This window comes from Phytophthora cinnamomi (genome assembly GCF_018691715.1).
Source record: "Phytophthora cinnamomi strain GKB4 chromosome Unknown Contig92, whole genome shotgun sequence".
NCBI classification, from domain to species: Eukaryota; Oomycota; class Peronosporomycetes; order Peronosporales; family Peronosporaceae; genus Phytophthora; species Phytophthora cinnamomi.
This window is the reverse complement of record NW_027151025.1, coordinates 1,547,660-1,561,076: the sequence shown is the minus strand read 5'-3', so window position 1 is coordinate 1,561,076 and position 13,417 is coordinate 1,547,660. Positions and strand designations below refer to the sequence as shown.

The following is a 13,417-nucleotide window of genomic DNA, read 5'->3' as shown; positions in this document are numbered from 1 at the left end:
ATGGCGAGTACAAAAACCACCGCGACGGTGGCCATCCCGCCAGTCCTCCAGTAATCATGCGTACACCATACTCACGTGCTGCTAAGTGCGGCATGTCGTCGAATATACCTAGCGCCAAAGAAGGTAGCGGTGTAAGGCAGCAAATAAACGTAACTGGAAGTTGCCGTGTAGTTCCCTAGGTGACGAATTCGATTTACACCGAAAGAAACCATGAAGCTCAACTTGGGTAGATATCCATGCTCGCTCTAATCGTTCTACGCAGCCCCAAAAATGCTCCATGCTGTACTGGTAAGATGCCAAGTGCACTAAATCGCCTAAGTGATGGGATTTTGAAGACAACTTGTCCAGAATTAACTTCTGGCGTTTGTAGCACCAACACAGGCTGGTAGTTTCTGTCTCGGAATAGTGCCCCAAGCAAGCAGCTTCAACCTTGTACCAACGGCGGCATTAAACCATGAAGCGTAAGGAGTTGCTAGCAGCCTGTGAAGAGCTGATCAAGTCGTTCGACCCAGCTAAGACTACGGTCGATGCTCATGCAACGGAAGAGCTTCGAGGGTTATCATCTACTACCGACCAGCGGTTCCTACAGCAAGTTTTGTACGGGTCCTATCGCTATCGCGAGCTACTGCGTCCAATGCTGACCCTCTTCCTCGACTCGCATTCGAGCCAAGTGAGTCGAACGGACTACACGAAGTTCCTCATCATGGGCTATTTGGCCATGTTTCGACTGGAAGAGCTTGGTACGCCAGCGTTTTCCGGTCTGGCGCTGGCACTGCAGCCTACCAGTATGCACGCTTTCATCTCCTACATCTTCAATCCCGAGGAACTTCAAGGAACGCTGCATGCACAGTGGACGCGCGTCCTTGATCCTGAATTCGTCGAGACTCAGATTATCGACAAGATGCTGAGTTTCAAACCAGACATCGACAAATTGCTAGGCCAGTTGCATGCTAAGGCATTTGGTCGAGCTGCTGCTTCTCGTGATGGTCACAGTACCAGCTCGCCAAGCACACTCGCAGACCCTGGAGCGAGTAAGCTGCCAACAGTGCCGGTGATGCCCAATATCACTCAACCGAAACCTCGGCGGGCACTCGAACCTATCCGTATTCCTCGAGAAGTGAAGGCAAACCCCGTGCCTGCGTCACTCAACCGACTCTCGTTAGCCGAGCTACAGACACAACAGGAGGCTCGAAAGCAGCGTATTAAGGCTGAAGTGGCGAGCAAGTACGCTCCGTCCGACGAGTTCCAGTTTGCTACAGCGACAAGGGGTAGCAACTTGGAGGCAGTGCGAGAAGAAGTCGAACGTGAGCGTGAATCAGCGTTGCAGTTCGACTTCAAGGCAAAACCCGTCCCGCATGCGAGTACATCCGCTGCAACCGCAGCCAACACCACCGAAGTGAAGCTCACAACAGCCGCCATTTTGCGTGAAGACGCCTTGCATAAGCGCAAGAAAGATCGAGAAGCGGCTTTGATTCGTGCCTACGAGTCCGAATTACGAGACCCGCTCGAGTTTTACCGCTGGCAAGCCAACATGCAACAGCAGGACGAGGCGAATTGGCGTCGCGAAGTGGAGACACGCCGTCTGGAAATGGTTCAAGCGCAATATGACGCTATTGAAGCTGCGCGTCAAGCGAAGCTCGAGAACCGCGAGGTGGCACTGGAAATGAAAGAGCGAGCGAGGTGTCGAGCCGCTGAGCGAGAGCAAGAAGAGAACGGTTTAGTGGAAAAGTACCGCCTGCTGACCGAAGAAGTCAAGCGTGTTAGAGATACCGCTCCTCGGGAAGCTGAGGCTCAGGTTCGCGAAGAAAACGCGAAACAGCGCGACGCGTTGCAGGAGTTCTTGGCTGCCGAGAGAGAGCGTAAAGCACAAGAAGATGCGAAGGAACAAGCAGCACGCGAAGACTTGATCCGGCAGATTCGAGCTCTGGATCGTGTGCATCGCGAGTATGTCGCTGTGTTTGACCCAACGGAGACAGCCCAGCTCGGCCTTCTCCAGGAGATGTCACTTGCGGAACTCCGCGAACGTCTTCGCGTACGTCATGAGGAACAAAAAAGGTGGGAAGAATCGCGTCGTGAAGCGATTCTCACCGACAAGCAGGAGAAAAATGCTGACCTTCTTGAAAAGGCCACCAACGCTGCTCGTCGGCGACGCGCCACGGCAAGTGCAAACGCTGCTGCTCGCAGCAAAAAGAAAGCTTTGGCTATCGCTCGCGAGATGGAAGAGCAAGCACTTCGTCGTAAGAACAACCTCGAGCTCGCCGAAAAGCTCCAGCGTCAACGTGAAGAGCGCCAGCAGCAGACCGAAAAGCTTCGCTTGGAAGCCGAGGAGCTCGCTACTCGACGTCGATTCCTGGGAGCAGCCAAGAACATGCTGGAGGAGAACCACTTCGACCAGCTCAAGTGCGGCTTCGAGCGCGAGGCGAGGAACCGGCAGGAGACGCACCAAGTCGAGTCGATCACCATGGAAAACGTCCGGGCCCAGGAAAAGCGCATGAACTCAGAGTACCGTGAGCGTCAGCGTGTAGCGAAGCAAGAAGAAAACCATGCTCGAGCTCAAGTATATGCACGAGCGAAGGAGGACGCAAGACGGCGCAATCGCGAAGAAGACGAAACGCTGCGAGCACTTGTGTGTCATGAACAGCAACGCTTCGAACACGCTCGCGGGACGCTGAAGGCTCGCAACATGTACGCTACCAAGCAGACGCAGGGCATGACAGCGCACGCACGAGTGCTATCGGCCAGTAGAACGAAGCCGCATCCCAAGGTAGCAGCAGTCCAGAGTCCTAGCCGTAACCAGGAGCAGGAGCAAGCACAAGTAGCCACGTAAGATATCAACAACTTCAACTTGTGCAATAGTAAAGTCAGGTTATGCATCATATGAATTGACCAGAACCTACAAGCTTACACAGACTCGACTTCCACGACGTAACGGATGCGTGCCTGTGCTTCCTTGTACACGACCAACTCGGCGTAGTTCGACAGCGCCGGCTCGACTAAACTGAAACCTTCAGTGATCGGTGAGTCGGTCAGTGTGTTGCGATACAGCTTTGCGAAGTAGCTGTACGCAGTGCCGTCATCCGGACGAATCGTCACCTTGAGTGTAGCCTCACACCACGCACCACTGCCAGCGTTTTGAGGACCTGTAACGCTCGCGTCCGCTTCGTCGTCGTCGGCTGTGTCAGGGGTCTCGCGATTCACCAGTTCGATCACAATTGTGCGCTGTTCGTATTGGTACTGGACGAAGTGTTCGCGAGCATTGCCAGTAATGCTCACGGTGTGCGTATCACCGACTGCAAAACTATTGTCTGCCAAGAGCTTGGACAAGTAGTCCTGTGTCTCAGGCGTGAACTTTGGGTTTCGCTCATACCACCCCATCGGGGCCGGGTTGGGATCTGTCTTCGCCCACACGCGATCGAACGGTAGCTCTCTCCCCACCTGTTTCACTTTTCCCAGATGCAGCTTGGCTCCACACTTAGGTGAGACGAGCTCTCCCTGTGGATCAGGATTGTGCATCGCCAGTGCCTTCACACTATCCATTCCCTCGCGTGGTAGAGGGTCACTTCCCCAAGCTGCCGTAGTTGTCAACTCCACGGGCTTACCGAGCGACACCTCACACAACAACATATAGTGAACCTCACGCGTCTTCGTCGTCGTTTTGTCTGGCTTGCCGTCCTTGTCCAGAATTGGTAGTGCGTATGGTGCATCGCAGTAGTTGAGGCTCTTTTCAGCCACGTTTGCGAAGTAGAGACCCTTACCATAGGCGTAGCCATGGTGCGGCGCCTCAGGGGGAGCCACACGCAGTCCCTGTGAGAGAATACCCATTAGGTTTGTTCTCTTCGTCCCGTGCCACAGCAAATGTGTCTGCATAGCCTTCAGATCAGGGCGTTCTTCCATGAGGTCATTGAATCGCTGGGTCTCGCCGCGACGCTCCACTTCGAACACGTTGCTAATGCGATACCTCTGTCGATCAAACGAACGCAACCCACCGAAGAAATAGCGGTGAATGAGCTGCCGCTCAGCGTCTGCAGGTTGCAATGGTGCGAGCCGAACTTGAAGCGCGTGATAGCAGTATTCCAACGGATTTTTTGTTTGTTGCGCCCGTTTGGCTCCGAGCAGCATCTTGTACGTCTCCATAATGTCTGACAGCAGCCGCAGCCGCGTAATTTCTGCGTTCACATCGCTCACCTGATCGAAGGCCTTGATCGAAGACGCCAGCATATCCTCTTGGCATGGCATGATCTCGTAGTAACGGCTGCTACGTTCGCTCACCTTCTCGGTCAGTGCCTCGTGGCGTGTCGCGAGTAATGCACGCTTTGTAGCTCCTTCGTCGGACAGATCTCCACTGGCAGTGCCAATTTCCTTGACCAAATCCTCTTTTTCTTCCAGTAAATCACGAATTTCGTAAAGTTTATCGAGCGCCACATGCAACTCTTCCTGCTTCGCCAATGGTAAATCACCACCGGCGAAGCCACAACTCGTCTGGGCTGCAAGCTGCAGGTTACGCACGTCGGTGATTGCCGCTAGCATCGCCATGACATTAGGGCACCCCACCAAGTCCGGGTCGCGGGGCTCAGGAAACACAAAACCTTTACTCGCTCCGCCATCCAAGTCCTCGCGAAATGATCGGGTTACTTCGTCATCCACCTTCGTTTCGTGGTTGACACGCTGGACCAGGTTGTACTTCTTGGGCTTTTTGACGAATTCGTCTGGCGTACGCGACTCCCACGTATTGCCGGTCTTACTACGAAATATCTTCTTGAACTCGGTCACAGCTTCCGCTTCATCTCGGAACGGCGTATTCTGGAACTTGCCCGTCTCACCAATCCGCCCCCAGTTTGTGAAGAGCACAAATATGTCCTGCAGTTCGTCGTGCACTAGTTGCAGACGATAGAAAACGTTGAGCCCGAAACGCCCGTTTTTCACATCCACTTTGGTGAGTAGCGCATCCAATTCTGCACCCCCGCTGTCGTGGTGAACCTTACTCACCTTACCGACATCGCAGCTCGCGTTCACTTTGGGTATGACAAGCGAACGCGTTATCTTGCCCGACGTCTCACATTCCTCCAGATACGCGCCAGAATCATCGGAGTAGGCCGGTGCAGCTGCAAAAACAGTGCTGGGCTCTGAGTCTGCCACTTGAACCGTCACGAAGTCTGGGAACGTGCGCTCGAGGAACCGCAACACGAAGTGCGAGCGTTGGTCCCGTGCGTAGTCGATAACTGATTTTCCAGAAGCGTCTCTGATGCGCAAGTCACCACCAGCTCGGACGAGCATTGCCAACAAGCGTGTGTTCTCGTAGGATCCGTAGTCAAGTGGTTTTACAGCGATATGGCACACCGTTAACCCAGTAGTGTTACGCTGCCCGAGTGCTTCTTTCACGCTCGCTTCTGGAACATGAAGCGAGCACACGCGGTTCGAAGCCGCGAATGTGAACACGTCTCTCGGTTCTGGTATTGAGCGAATCAGTCCGAGTGCGAGACGTGTCTCGGCAACCAAATTTCGTGCGGCAAGATGCATTAGCAGTGTGTTCCCCCTGCCATCAGTTGTGGATAGTTTCGCACCATATCGGAGCAAGAGTGCTATTGAATGGAAGCGTGTGGACGTTTCTGGCGTAAGAGCGACACGCACGAGTGCTGGCATTTTGTCACTATCCCCTTCTGCGAGGGATGTGATCTCACAGAGGTCACGGCCAGATCGTAGCAATTGGTCTTTATCATCAGGTTTGCTTGGGAACTTCCTTCGTTCTAGCGCTGCTGCGCGTGCACTATGGAAGCTTAGATTGGGGTCCACACCGCGCTTAAGCAACGTCTCGAACATCGTGAAGAACAGCACTGGTTTCGATGCAGCAAGGCTTTCGGTAAAGCGGTCAACAAATGCGCCGAGCACGTTCATTCCCGAGTTGTCAACTTCGTGGACTTCCAGCGAGTACGACGGATGCTCCAAGAAATAGCATAGCACAGTGAGCAAATCGTCGTCGCTGAGACTGTTGCGGTTGCTCTTCTGCTTCAGAGAAAATATTATTGGGGTCTCACCAGCGTGGTTTTTCATGTTCTCGGTATTTGCACCACCTCTTTGATGGTGTAGGAAATCCAGCAAGTGAATATTGCCACGCTTCGCTGCGTAGTGAAATGCCAAGTTTCCTCTTTTGTCTTTTGCATCCACATGGACACCAGCATCCACGAGAGCCCATGCTAACTTCTTGGCGAGTGCGTCGAAGCCTTTCTGTCGTGTTGTGGCTAATGAATGCAGCAAAGTCTCCCCACTTGCGTTTGGGCGTTTCAAAAGCTCTAGTCCGCCATCCGACCCCGACTCCAGCACTCCGAGGAGATTGTTCGCGAGTTGAAACTGACCACACCTGACCGAATCTTCGATGGCTTGGCGGCGGCAAAACTTAGCGCTCAGAAGCATGTGGCAAATGCCTGTGAGACTGTTGCTCACCGCATGGTAGAAGTAACTCCTCGTCTTCACCTTCAGCTCACGTTTTGGCTTTGACTGGCCCGCTTCTTGAGTCTGAGACCACCCAGCGGTGATCTGAAGCTTCCCGTCGACAGCAGAGCCACTGCGCAATAAGGTCATGATAGTTGTCTGTCGTTTGTGCAAAACGGCTAATCCAAGTGGCGTGAATCCATCCTGATCTTGCAGCGCCATGGCTTCCTTTTGCTTCGAAATCTCACCACAGGAGGCAAGAAGCGTCGATGCGCACACGAAAGCACCCGTGGCAGCTGCAAGGTGAAGGGGTGAGCGCCCTAGCGCGTCTTGCATAAGAAGATTAAGGCCGCGTTCACCCGATAGATTCGATATCGTTTCCACGGGATCTGTCTCGCCTCCTGGAATCACTGCCAAGTGGTCACGCAAGAACGTCTCTCGCTTTTCCGTCTCGTACCGCCTGGCGTCGCGGATTTGTCCTTCACGATCCTTCTGGCCCTGGGTTTTCTTGTGGGTAGCGTCATACTTCTCCTGCCAGTCCAGCTGCACTTTTATCAGTGCAAAGTGTAGCGCTCCAAAGCCAAAATCATCTTGAATGCTCGCGTCAGCGCCACTTTGCAGAAGAAATCGTTCGACAGCAAAAGATGCATCGGCGCTCATGGCGGCGGTATTGACAGCATAGTGCAGTGGTGTACGCCCAAGCCAGTCGCGCTGATTCACAGCACCACGAGCTCCATCTTTTCCAGCAGCCCGAAGTAGCTCTTGCAGAAGCTCAAGGTCTCGATTTCGTGCGGCATAGTGCACAGGGGATCTGTTCTTAGTGTCGCCCACGATGACAGCTTGGCGGGCGCTCGAGTCCTTGAGTGCGACTAGTATGGCTGGCTCCACAACATCGAACTGTCCAGGTCGCCGGCTCGACTCTGAGGAAAGTGTGACAGAAAATGGATTCGTATTTGTTGGGATTGGGCGTCCAGTCGGAAACGATTGCGTAATGGTCACCGCCGAGTAGTCAACTTCACCTGCGTGAGCCTCCTTTGCCGGAATAGAATGCCGTGCGACGACCGCTAGGTGCAATGGTGAGGCACCAAACGCATCGCGTGCCATGAGACTAGCTCCATGCGATAGAAGAACCCTAACAGCCTCGCCATCGTTTGCTCGCAGCGCAACGTGCAGTGCCGTTTCTTGTGTAGTCTTGGCGACGCAGTTAACTTGAGCGCCATGTTTAAGAAGTAGCCGTGCGCACTTAGTTCGCTTGTTTTTCACCGCTGTAAATAACGCTGGCTCCAACAATACCTTCATGCCGCAGTTTCCTGTACAAGCAGGTTGGCTTTCTCTGTCAATGGTGGATCCTCCACTAGCACGCGCAATGGCGTCGTTAATAGCAAATTCCTTGCAGTTCGTGCATCGCACGGGTGAGAGATTAGCATCGGCTTGGTGCGTGAGCAATACCTGGACTGTGGGTACGTCACCAGACTCTACAGCACATTGCAGTGCCGTTTTGAAGTTTCCGAGTTGTACAAAGTTGACAAGAGATTTGTCTTTGTCCTCCGGGCGTGAAGAAAAGAGTCCGGGTCGCTTGTCAAGCAGAAGATGCATGAGGCACTTGGCAGAGTGCTCCACGCAGCCGTACCATTTCATCCATGGATTTGAAGGTTCGCTCGTGAGCTTCCTTCTCGCAATCAGATGCAGCGCTGTTTCGTACTCTACCATAACCTTTGGCTTCTCTTGATTCTCCGAGTTGGTACTAGATGTTGGTCGAGCTGGGGGCGTATTGCCACCACCGTCGCTGCCACTGTCGTCACTATAATCGTCATCAGAATCGTCTGAACTAGCGGAGCCACTTTTTAAACCGGTTCCGTTTGCAGCCACATCGCTCTGACTTGGATCACTAGGGCTGGGATCATCTTCGGTAGCAGCTGTGGCGTCCGTAAGTTCCCGCAATCGTGTCGCTTCCTCACAGCGAACGTAGGCCTCCCGCTTAATCGTTTTCTCAGCATAAATAGCAAGCAACTCAGTGAGCCGTGTGTCAATGTCATGCATTTGCTGAAGCTTGTCTGGATCGGTCTGACTTGCTGCGCTGCGCTCGTGACTGGGATCAAGTAAACGCATGACCGGAGTGTATCCGCTAGCATCTTTCTCGCACATCATGTCAGAAGTCGTAGTGCATTCAGCGGCACATCGACGGATCAGACCCGGCATTGCTGCGAGATTGGCGGCGTCATGATTAGCTACCACGTGGAAGAAGTTCTCTTTTTCTGATCTTGTTCTACCTGCCAGTTTCAGTGGTTCACCGTTTGCCGTTTTCTCGTGATGCTCAAGCAACATAGACAAATAGGCGTCCCCAAAACCTGCACCCAATGCCGCCGCAGTCATCCACGCATCGGATCCATCTGAAGACTGGGCATCTGGGCGCACAACCTTTTGCTTCAGCAATAGCTCAACGATCTCGTTCTTGTTCCCAACCATCGCTACCTGAAGTGGCTGCAGCAATATGGTATCCGTCTTCTCCACTTTTAAATCTGCGGAGTAAAGTTCATATTGTGGGTGTGCACCGTGTTCAAGCAGAAGGCCCACAGCATCGAGGAAGAACTTTGAGAGTTGCTGATTACTTTCACGCCCGTCTTCAGTCGTTGGGGCTTCATCACAAGCACGCTGGATCAACCGCTGCAATGGATATTCACCATCCGAATCTTTAATGTTCGGGTCAAGGCCTTTCTCCAGCAAGTATTTGAACTGTCCGAGGCAGTGCGAATGCTGACACTGTAAGAAGAGCATGGTACGGCCTTGTCGGTCTCTGAAATTCAGGAACTTTAGCTGCGCTTCACCATTGACTTGACCTAGTATCAGCTCTGCGCAAACAAGGCGTTGTTTCAGCAAGGCGCACGCTAGAGGAACGAAGCCCCATGCGTTCGACGACCACAGCTCGGCACCCGCATCGCACAGCAGCTGAAGACACGATGGCCACCCATAGCTGGCTGCATAGTGAACTACACTGTTCTCCGACGTATCGTAGGCGTTCACATTGGCGCCACCGTTGATGAGGACTGCCGCCACACGTGTATGTCCGTTCTTCACCGCCAGGATAAGTGGTGTCTTCTTGAGCTTATCCCCAAGATCCACGCGCGCACCGTTCGCAATTAAAATGCGTACACAATCCAGATGACCGTTTTGCGCTGCCAAAGTCAACGGAGTGGCTTTGCTGGTGCCTCCACTCACGGCATTCACCTCTACAGCACCGCCGCACTCCGTCAGAAGATATTCCAGCACCTTAGCGCACCCTTGTCTAGCGGCGAAGTGCACAGCCTGCTTGCCTCCGGGACCTTTCTCACGCACGAGTTTATCGGCGACTTCTTGTCCACCTCCACCGCTCTCCCCGGGCGTAGCGGCAAATTTCAGTAGAGCTATTGCAGTTTCTTCGCGTCCCGCCTCCAGTGCGCACATCAGCGGAGTTAGGCGCGTCTTCGTGCGCCCAAACACACCACAACGTCGTTCAAGAAGGAATTGGATTGGCGCCGGTGACTCGCATCCAGCTGCGTAGTGGATGGGCTCATAGCCTTGATCATCCTTTATGGCGCTAAACTCGTCACCTGCCACAGCCCATAGAGCCTCCAGGTACTTGGTGTTCGGGTTGATTGCAGCTAAATGGAGCGGACGAAGTCGAGTTTGGTGTGCTTGTTTAATCGCTGACACGGAGCGGAACGGCGGCAACAGTGGTGCTCCGTCGTCTCCATCACAACCATCAGCCAGTACTTTGTGGTGCAACTCGTTGAACCCCCACCCTCCATTCTTCTCCAGTGTCTCCACAACCTTCCGTACAAGTCGATAATTCCCGCAGCGCGCCGCATGACACACATTATTCCCCACAGCATATCCATTCGTCCACTCGCCGGTCGGATACAACAACGTCAGCATCTCAACACTGGCGTTGGGACTTCTCCACAGGTAGTCGAGCGACAGATTTGCCGCCGCGGCAGAATTCCCATCCTCCAGTAGTGCGTTGTTGCCCTCCTTACCGCCACGACTGGCGTTGATCGCGCGCCGATTATAATCACTAAAGCGACTCGTGTGCTTGCCTGTCGAGTGCGAAGGCAGCGCCACCTCCGGCTCCGCCGCCAACGTCTGCCTATCCACCTTCTCGTCCGTCTGGCGCAGCAGCGCCGCCGCCTTCAGATCGTCTTTATCAATGGCATAGTGCAGCGCTGTCCTCGCCACGTCCGGGCTGCGCGGCGCGTCAAAGGTGCTCAGCTCCGCGTACACCTCCGGCTTGGTCGTGAGCTGCTTGAGCAGCTTCATGTCACCCGTGAGCACGGCGCGCAGCACCTCTCGGTTGGCCGAGGCCACGTCTCCATTGAAGGTCTCGAACGGCTGCGAGCCCAGCAGCTCCTCGTCCTCGTACTTGTCCTCGTCCACCGCGGCGCGCAGCGGCGGGATGAGCATGGCCGCCTCCCTCTTGCTGAGCTTGTGGGTCTTGCCCTTGAGTCCCTTGGCGCCGGCGTTGGCGTTGGCGTCGTCCGGGGCGCGGCGCTTCCTGCCCGTGGCGACGAGCGGCGGCGGCGCGCGCTCGTTGTCCAGCTCCGCGTCCTCCGGCTCGTCGGGCAGCGGCGTCCCCGCCAGCGCGGCCTTGGTGCGTCGCAGACAGCGCTGCACGCGCGCCAGCGACTTGGGCGTGAGCTCCAGCGCGGCGGCGCTCAGCTCGCGCAGGAAGACGTGGCACAGGATGCTGCCCACGTCCACGCGCTCGTCGTACGCGCGCTCGTAGCGGCGCTCGGCCGTGCGGTTGAGCCACGTGACGTGCACGCCCACGCCCTCGTCCTCGGGGGCGGCCAGCATGTCCTCCGTCACGTCGTCCTGCAGCTGCGCGAGCCAGAACTCGTCCTTCTCTTCCTGCTTCTCCTCCTTCTCCTTCTTCTCTTCTTTCTCTTCTTCTCCCTCTTGTTTCTTCTTCGTCTGGCGGGCGCGCGGCGAGCGTCTCGTGGGCGTCTTCGCCTTCGTCTTCTTCTTGTCGGGCTGCGCCTTCTTCTTGGCCTTGGGCGGCGGCTCCTGGGCGGCCAGCACGGCCACGAAGGACTGCGCGGCCATGACGACGTCCCAGTCGTCCTCCTGCCACTTGCGCTTGCCTGTCGCGGGCATCCTGGACGCGGTTACGGGCTGAGTAATTCGACTAATGAGCTTGGGCGATGGCGCGCGTATTGCGGAATGAGGAGGCGCCCTCTGGATCGAAATTAGGTTGAAGCGGGAGTGGGTACACTTTTTAGCTGGAGTTGGGTTCACGGATTTGCACGGATTGTTTTTTCTAGTATCGCGGATTTTATTTTCGTTTAGTCGCATGAAAATACGCGTTTTGTGGGATTTGTTGTTTTTCTAAGTCATTTCGTGGGTGTGGAACCATTCTAGCCCGCCGTCGCGTTCTTCACTGCGTTTCTCTAAGAAGGCGTGCCATCGAGCTCGGCCGCCTTTCTTCTCATACCAAAACAGGAAATACACGACAAGCGCAACCTCAGCAGCGGCGCTCATCCATCCAAGCGCCTGGATGATGGCTCGCTGGGCGGTGCACAAGCTCACCGTGACGAGTAAAATCGCTGGTGCGATGATGAACAGTACAACGACGAACAGAACAGCCGCCAGCGGCCAAGCCGCACTGGCAAACGCCAGAGCTAGTGCGGAATCGAGAATTGGTTTTCGGGTGATCGATATTGGGTAGAAGAGGAAAACACCCAAGACGTTGAACCAGAAGTGGACCAGAGCGATCGCAACGGAATTTGCCTCTCCAGTGACGAGCGACGCAAGCAGTGCGGTATCTGTCGTACCCAAGTTTGCACCGATCACCAGAGGGTACACTTGTTCCAGTGTGATGACACCCAAGCCTGCCATCGGCGTGAGTGTGGAGGTTACAACAGTCGACGAGTGCACGGCGAACGTAACCAACGTTCCCACACAGATGTTGACGTACCCGTTGTAGTTGAGCAACTTCGAGATCAGCTTCTTGGTGGGACCCATGAAGACTTTCGCCAGCGTTTTCACCAGCGTCAGCCGCGCGCAAACCAGGACACAGAAACCAATCACAACAATGATGGCTCCGATACTTCGGTCGCTGAGACTGGAGCCTTCGAACGCGCCTCCCTTCACGAACGACTGCCCAGCGGTACACAGGGTGTCGTCCGTGGTAACTTTGTAGATGGCCTTCTTGTCCACCACGAGCAGTACTTGGGTCAGCGGGTTTACGATGGCGTCTGCGGGGCTATTAAAGGCGCCGCTGCTCGTCTTGGCGTTCGACATGGCCACTGACATCTTCTCCAGAGGGTGAAAGATGACTTCGATCGGGAACATCACGACCACCGACCAGATGTTGTACATGTCGTGAACCGTGGCGGCTGCCATCGCTCGTTGGAAGCGAGTGCGATCGCCCACTTGTCCGAAGGCTACCATGATGCAGGTCATACAAGTGCCGACGTTGGCACCCATGATCACGTACACGCCTTGGCGGATGGTCATGCCACCAGAACTTACCAGTGCCACGACGATGGATGTAACAGTGCCGGAGCTATGAAGCAGCGCAGTGGTCACAATACCTATCATGAGTCCTGATGCAGGGTTGTTGGCGATGTCGAATGCACCTTTGGTGTTGCACCCCAGAGCAATCGTCAGTCCGTCGCTGATGAATCTGATGGCCACCATGAAGAAATACAGTGCAACGAACGATGCCACCAAGTAGATGATACCCCGCGCGAATGTCACGGTCGAGACATTGTCTTGATCATGGTTGTGGTCATATTTGTGGTCTTCCTCAGTGTCGTCTACCTGTACGTGGGTTCCAGTTGGACCCAGCGAGTCGCCCACGGTTGCTGATAACAGCTTTTCGCTCTCGATGGCGCCCATAGGAGCGGAATTGTTGCTTCTGGTTCGATTCGAGAGTGGTTCGAAATTGCCCTCGATTGTCTTTGCATCGAGCTATTTACCACTTGAACACTGAAGTACAATCTCACCAAGATTC

At 54.7% G+C, this 13,417-nt stretch overlaps 3 protein-coding genes across 3 annotated transcripts; 1 reads left to right on the top strand and 2 right to left on the bottom strand.

Annotated features, from left to right (window-relative positions):
• Positions 1-454: 454 nt before the first annotated feature.
• On the top strand, positions 455-2,827 carry IUM83_02983 (DNA repair protein RadA; the record flags this gene model as incomplete). The annotated part of the gene is made up of 1 exon (XM_067926951.1): positions 455-2,827. One exon carries the CDS (start codon positions 455-457, stop codon positions 2,825-2,827), a length of 2,373 nt encoding a protein of 790 aa, XP_067784191.1.
• Positions 2,828-2,901: 74 nt separating this feature from the next.
• IUM83_02982 (Poly(ADP-ribose) polymerase pme-5) lies at positions 2,902-11,556 on the bottom strand (the record flags this gene model as incomplete). Its single annotated transcript, XM_067926950.1, has 2 exons — positions 2,902-5,239; positions 8,129-11,556. 2 exons carry the CDS (start codon positions 11,554-11,556, stop codon positions 2,902-2,904), a joined length of 5,766 nt encoding a protein of 1,921 aa, XP_067784192.1.
• A 231-nt stretch (positions 11,557-11,787) lies between these two features.
• On the bottom strand, positions 11,788-13,302 carry IUM83_02981 (putative sodium-dependent phosphate transporter; the record flags this gene model as incomplete). The annotated part of the gene is made up of 1 exon (XM_067926949.1): positions 11,788-13,302. The coding sequence occupies one exon, from the start codon at positions 13,300-13,302 to the stop codon at positions 11,788-11,790; it is 1,515 nt and encodes a 504-aa protein (XP_067784189.1).
• Between the last annotated feature and the right edge of the window lie 115 nt (positions 13,303-13,417).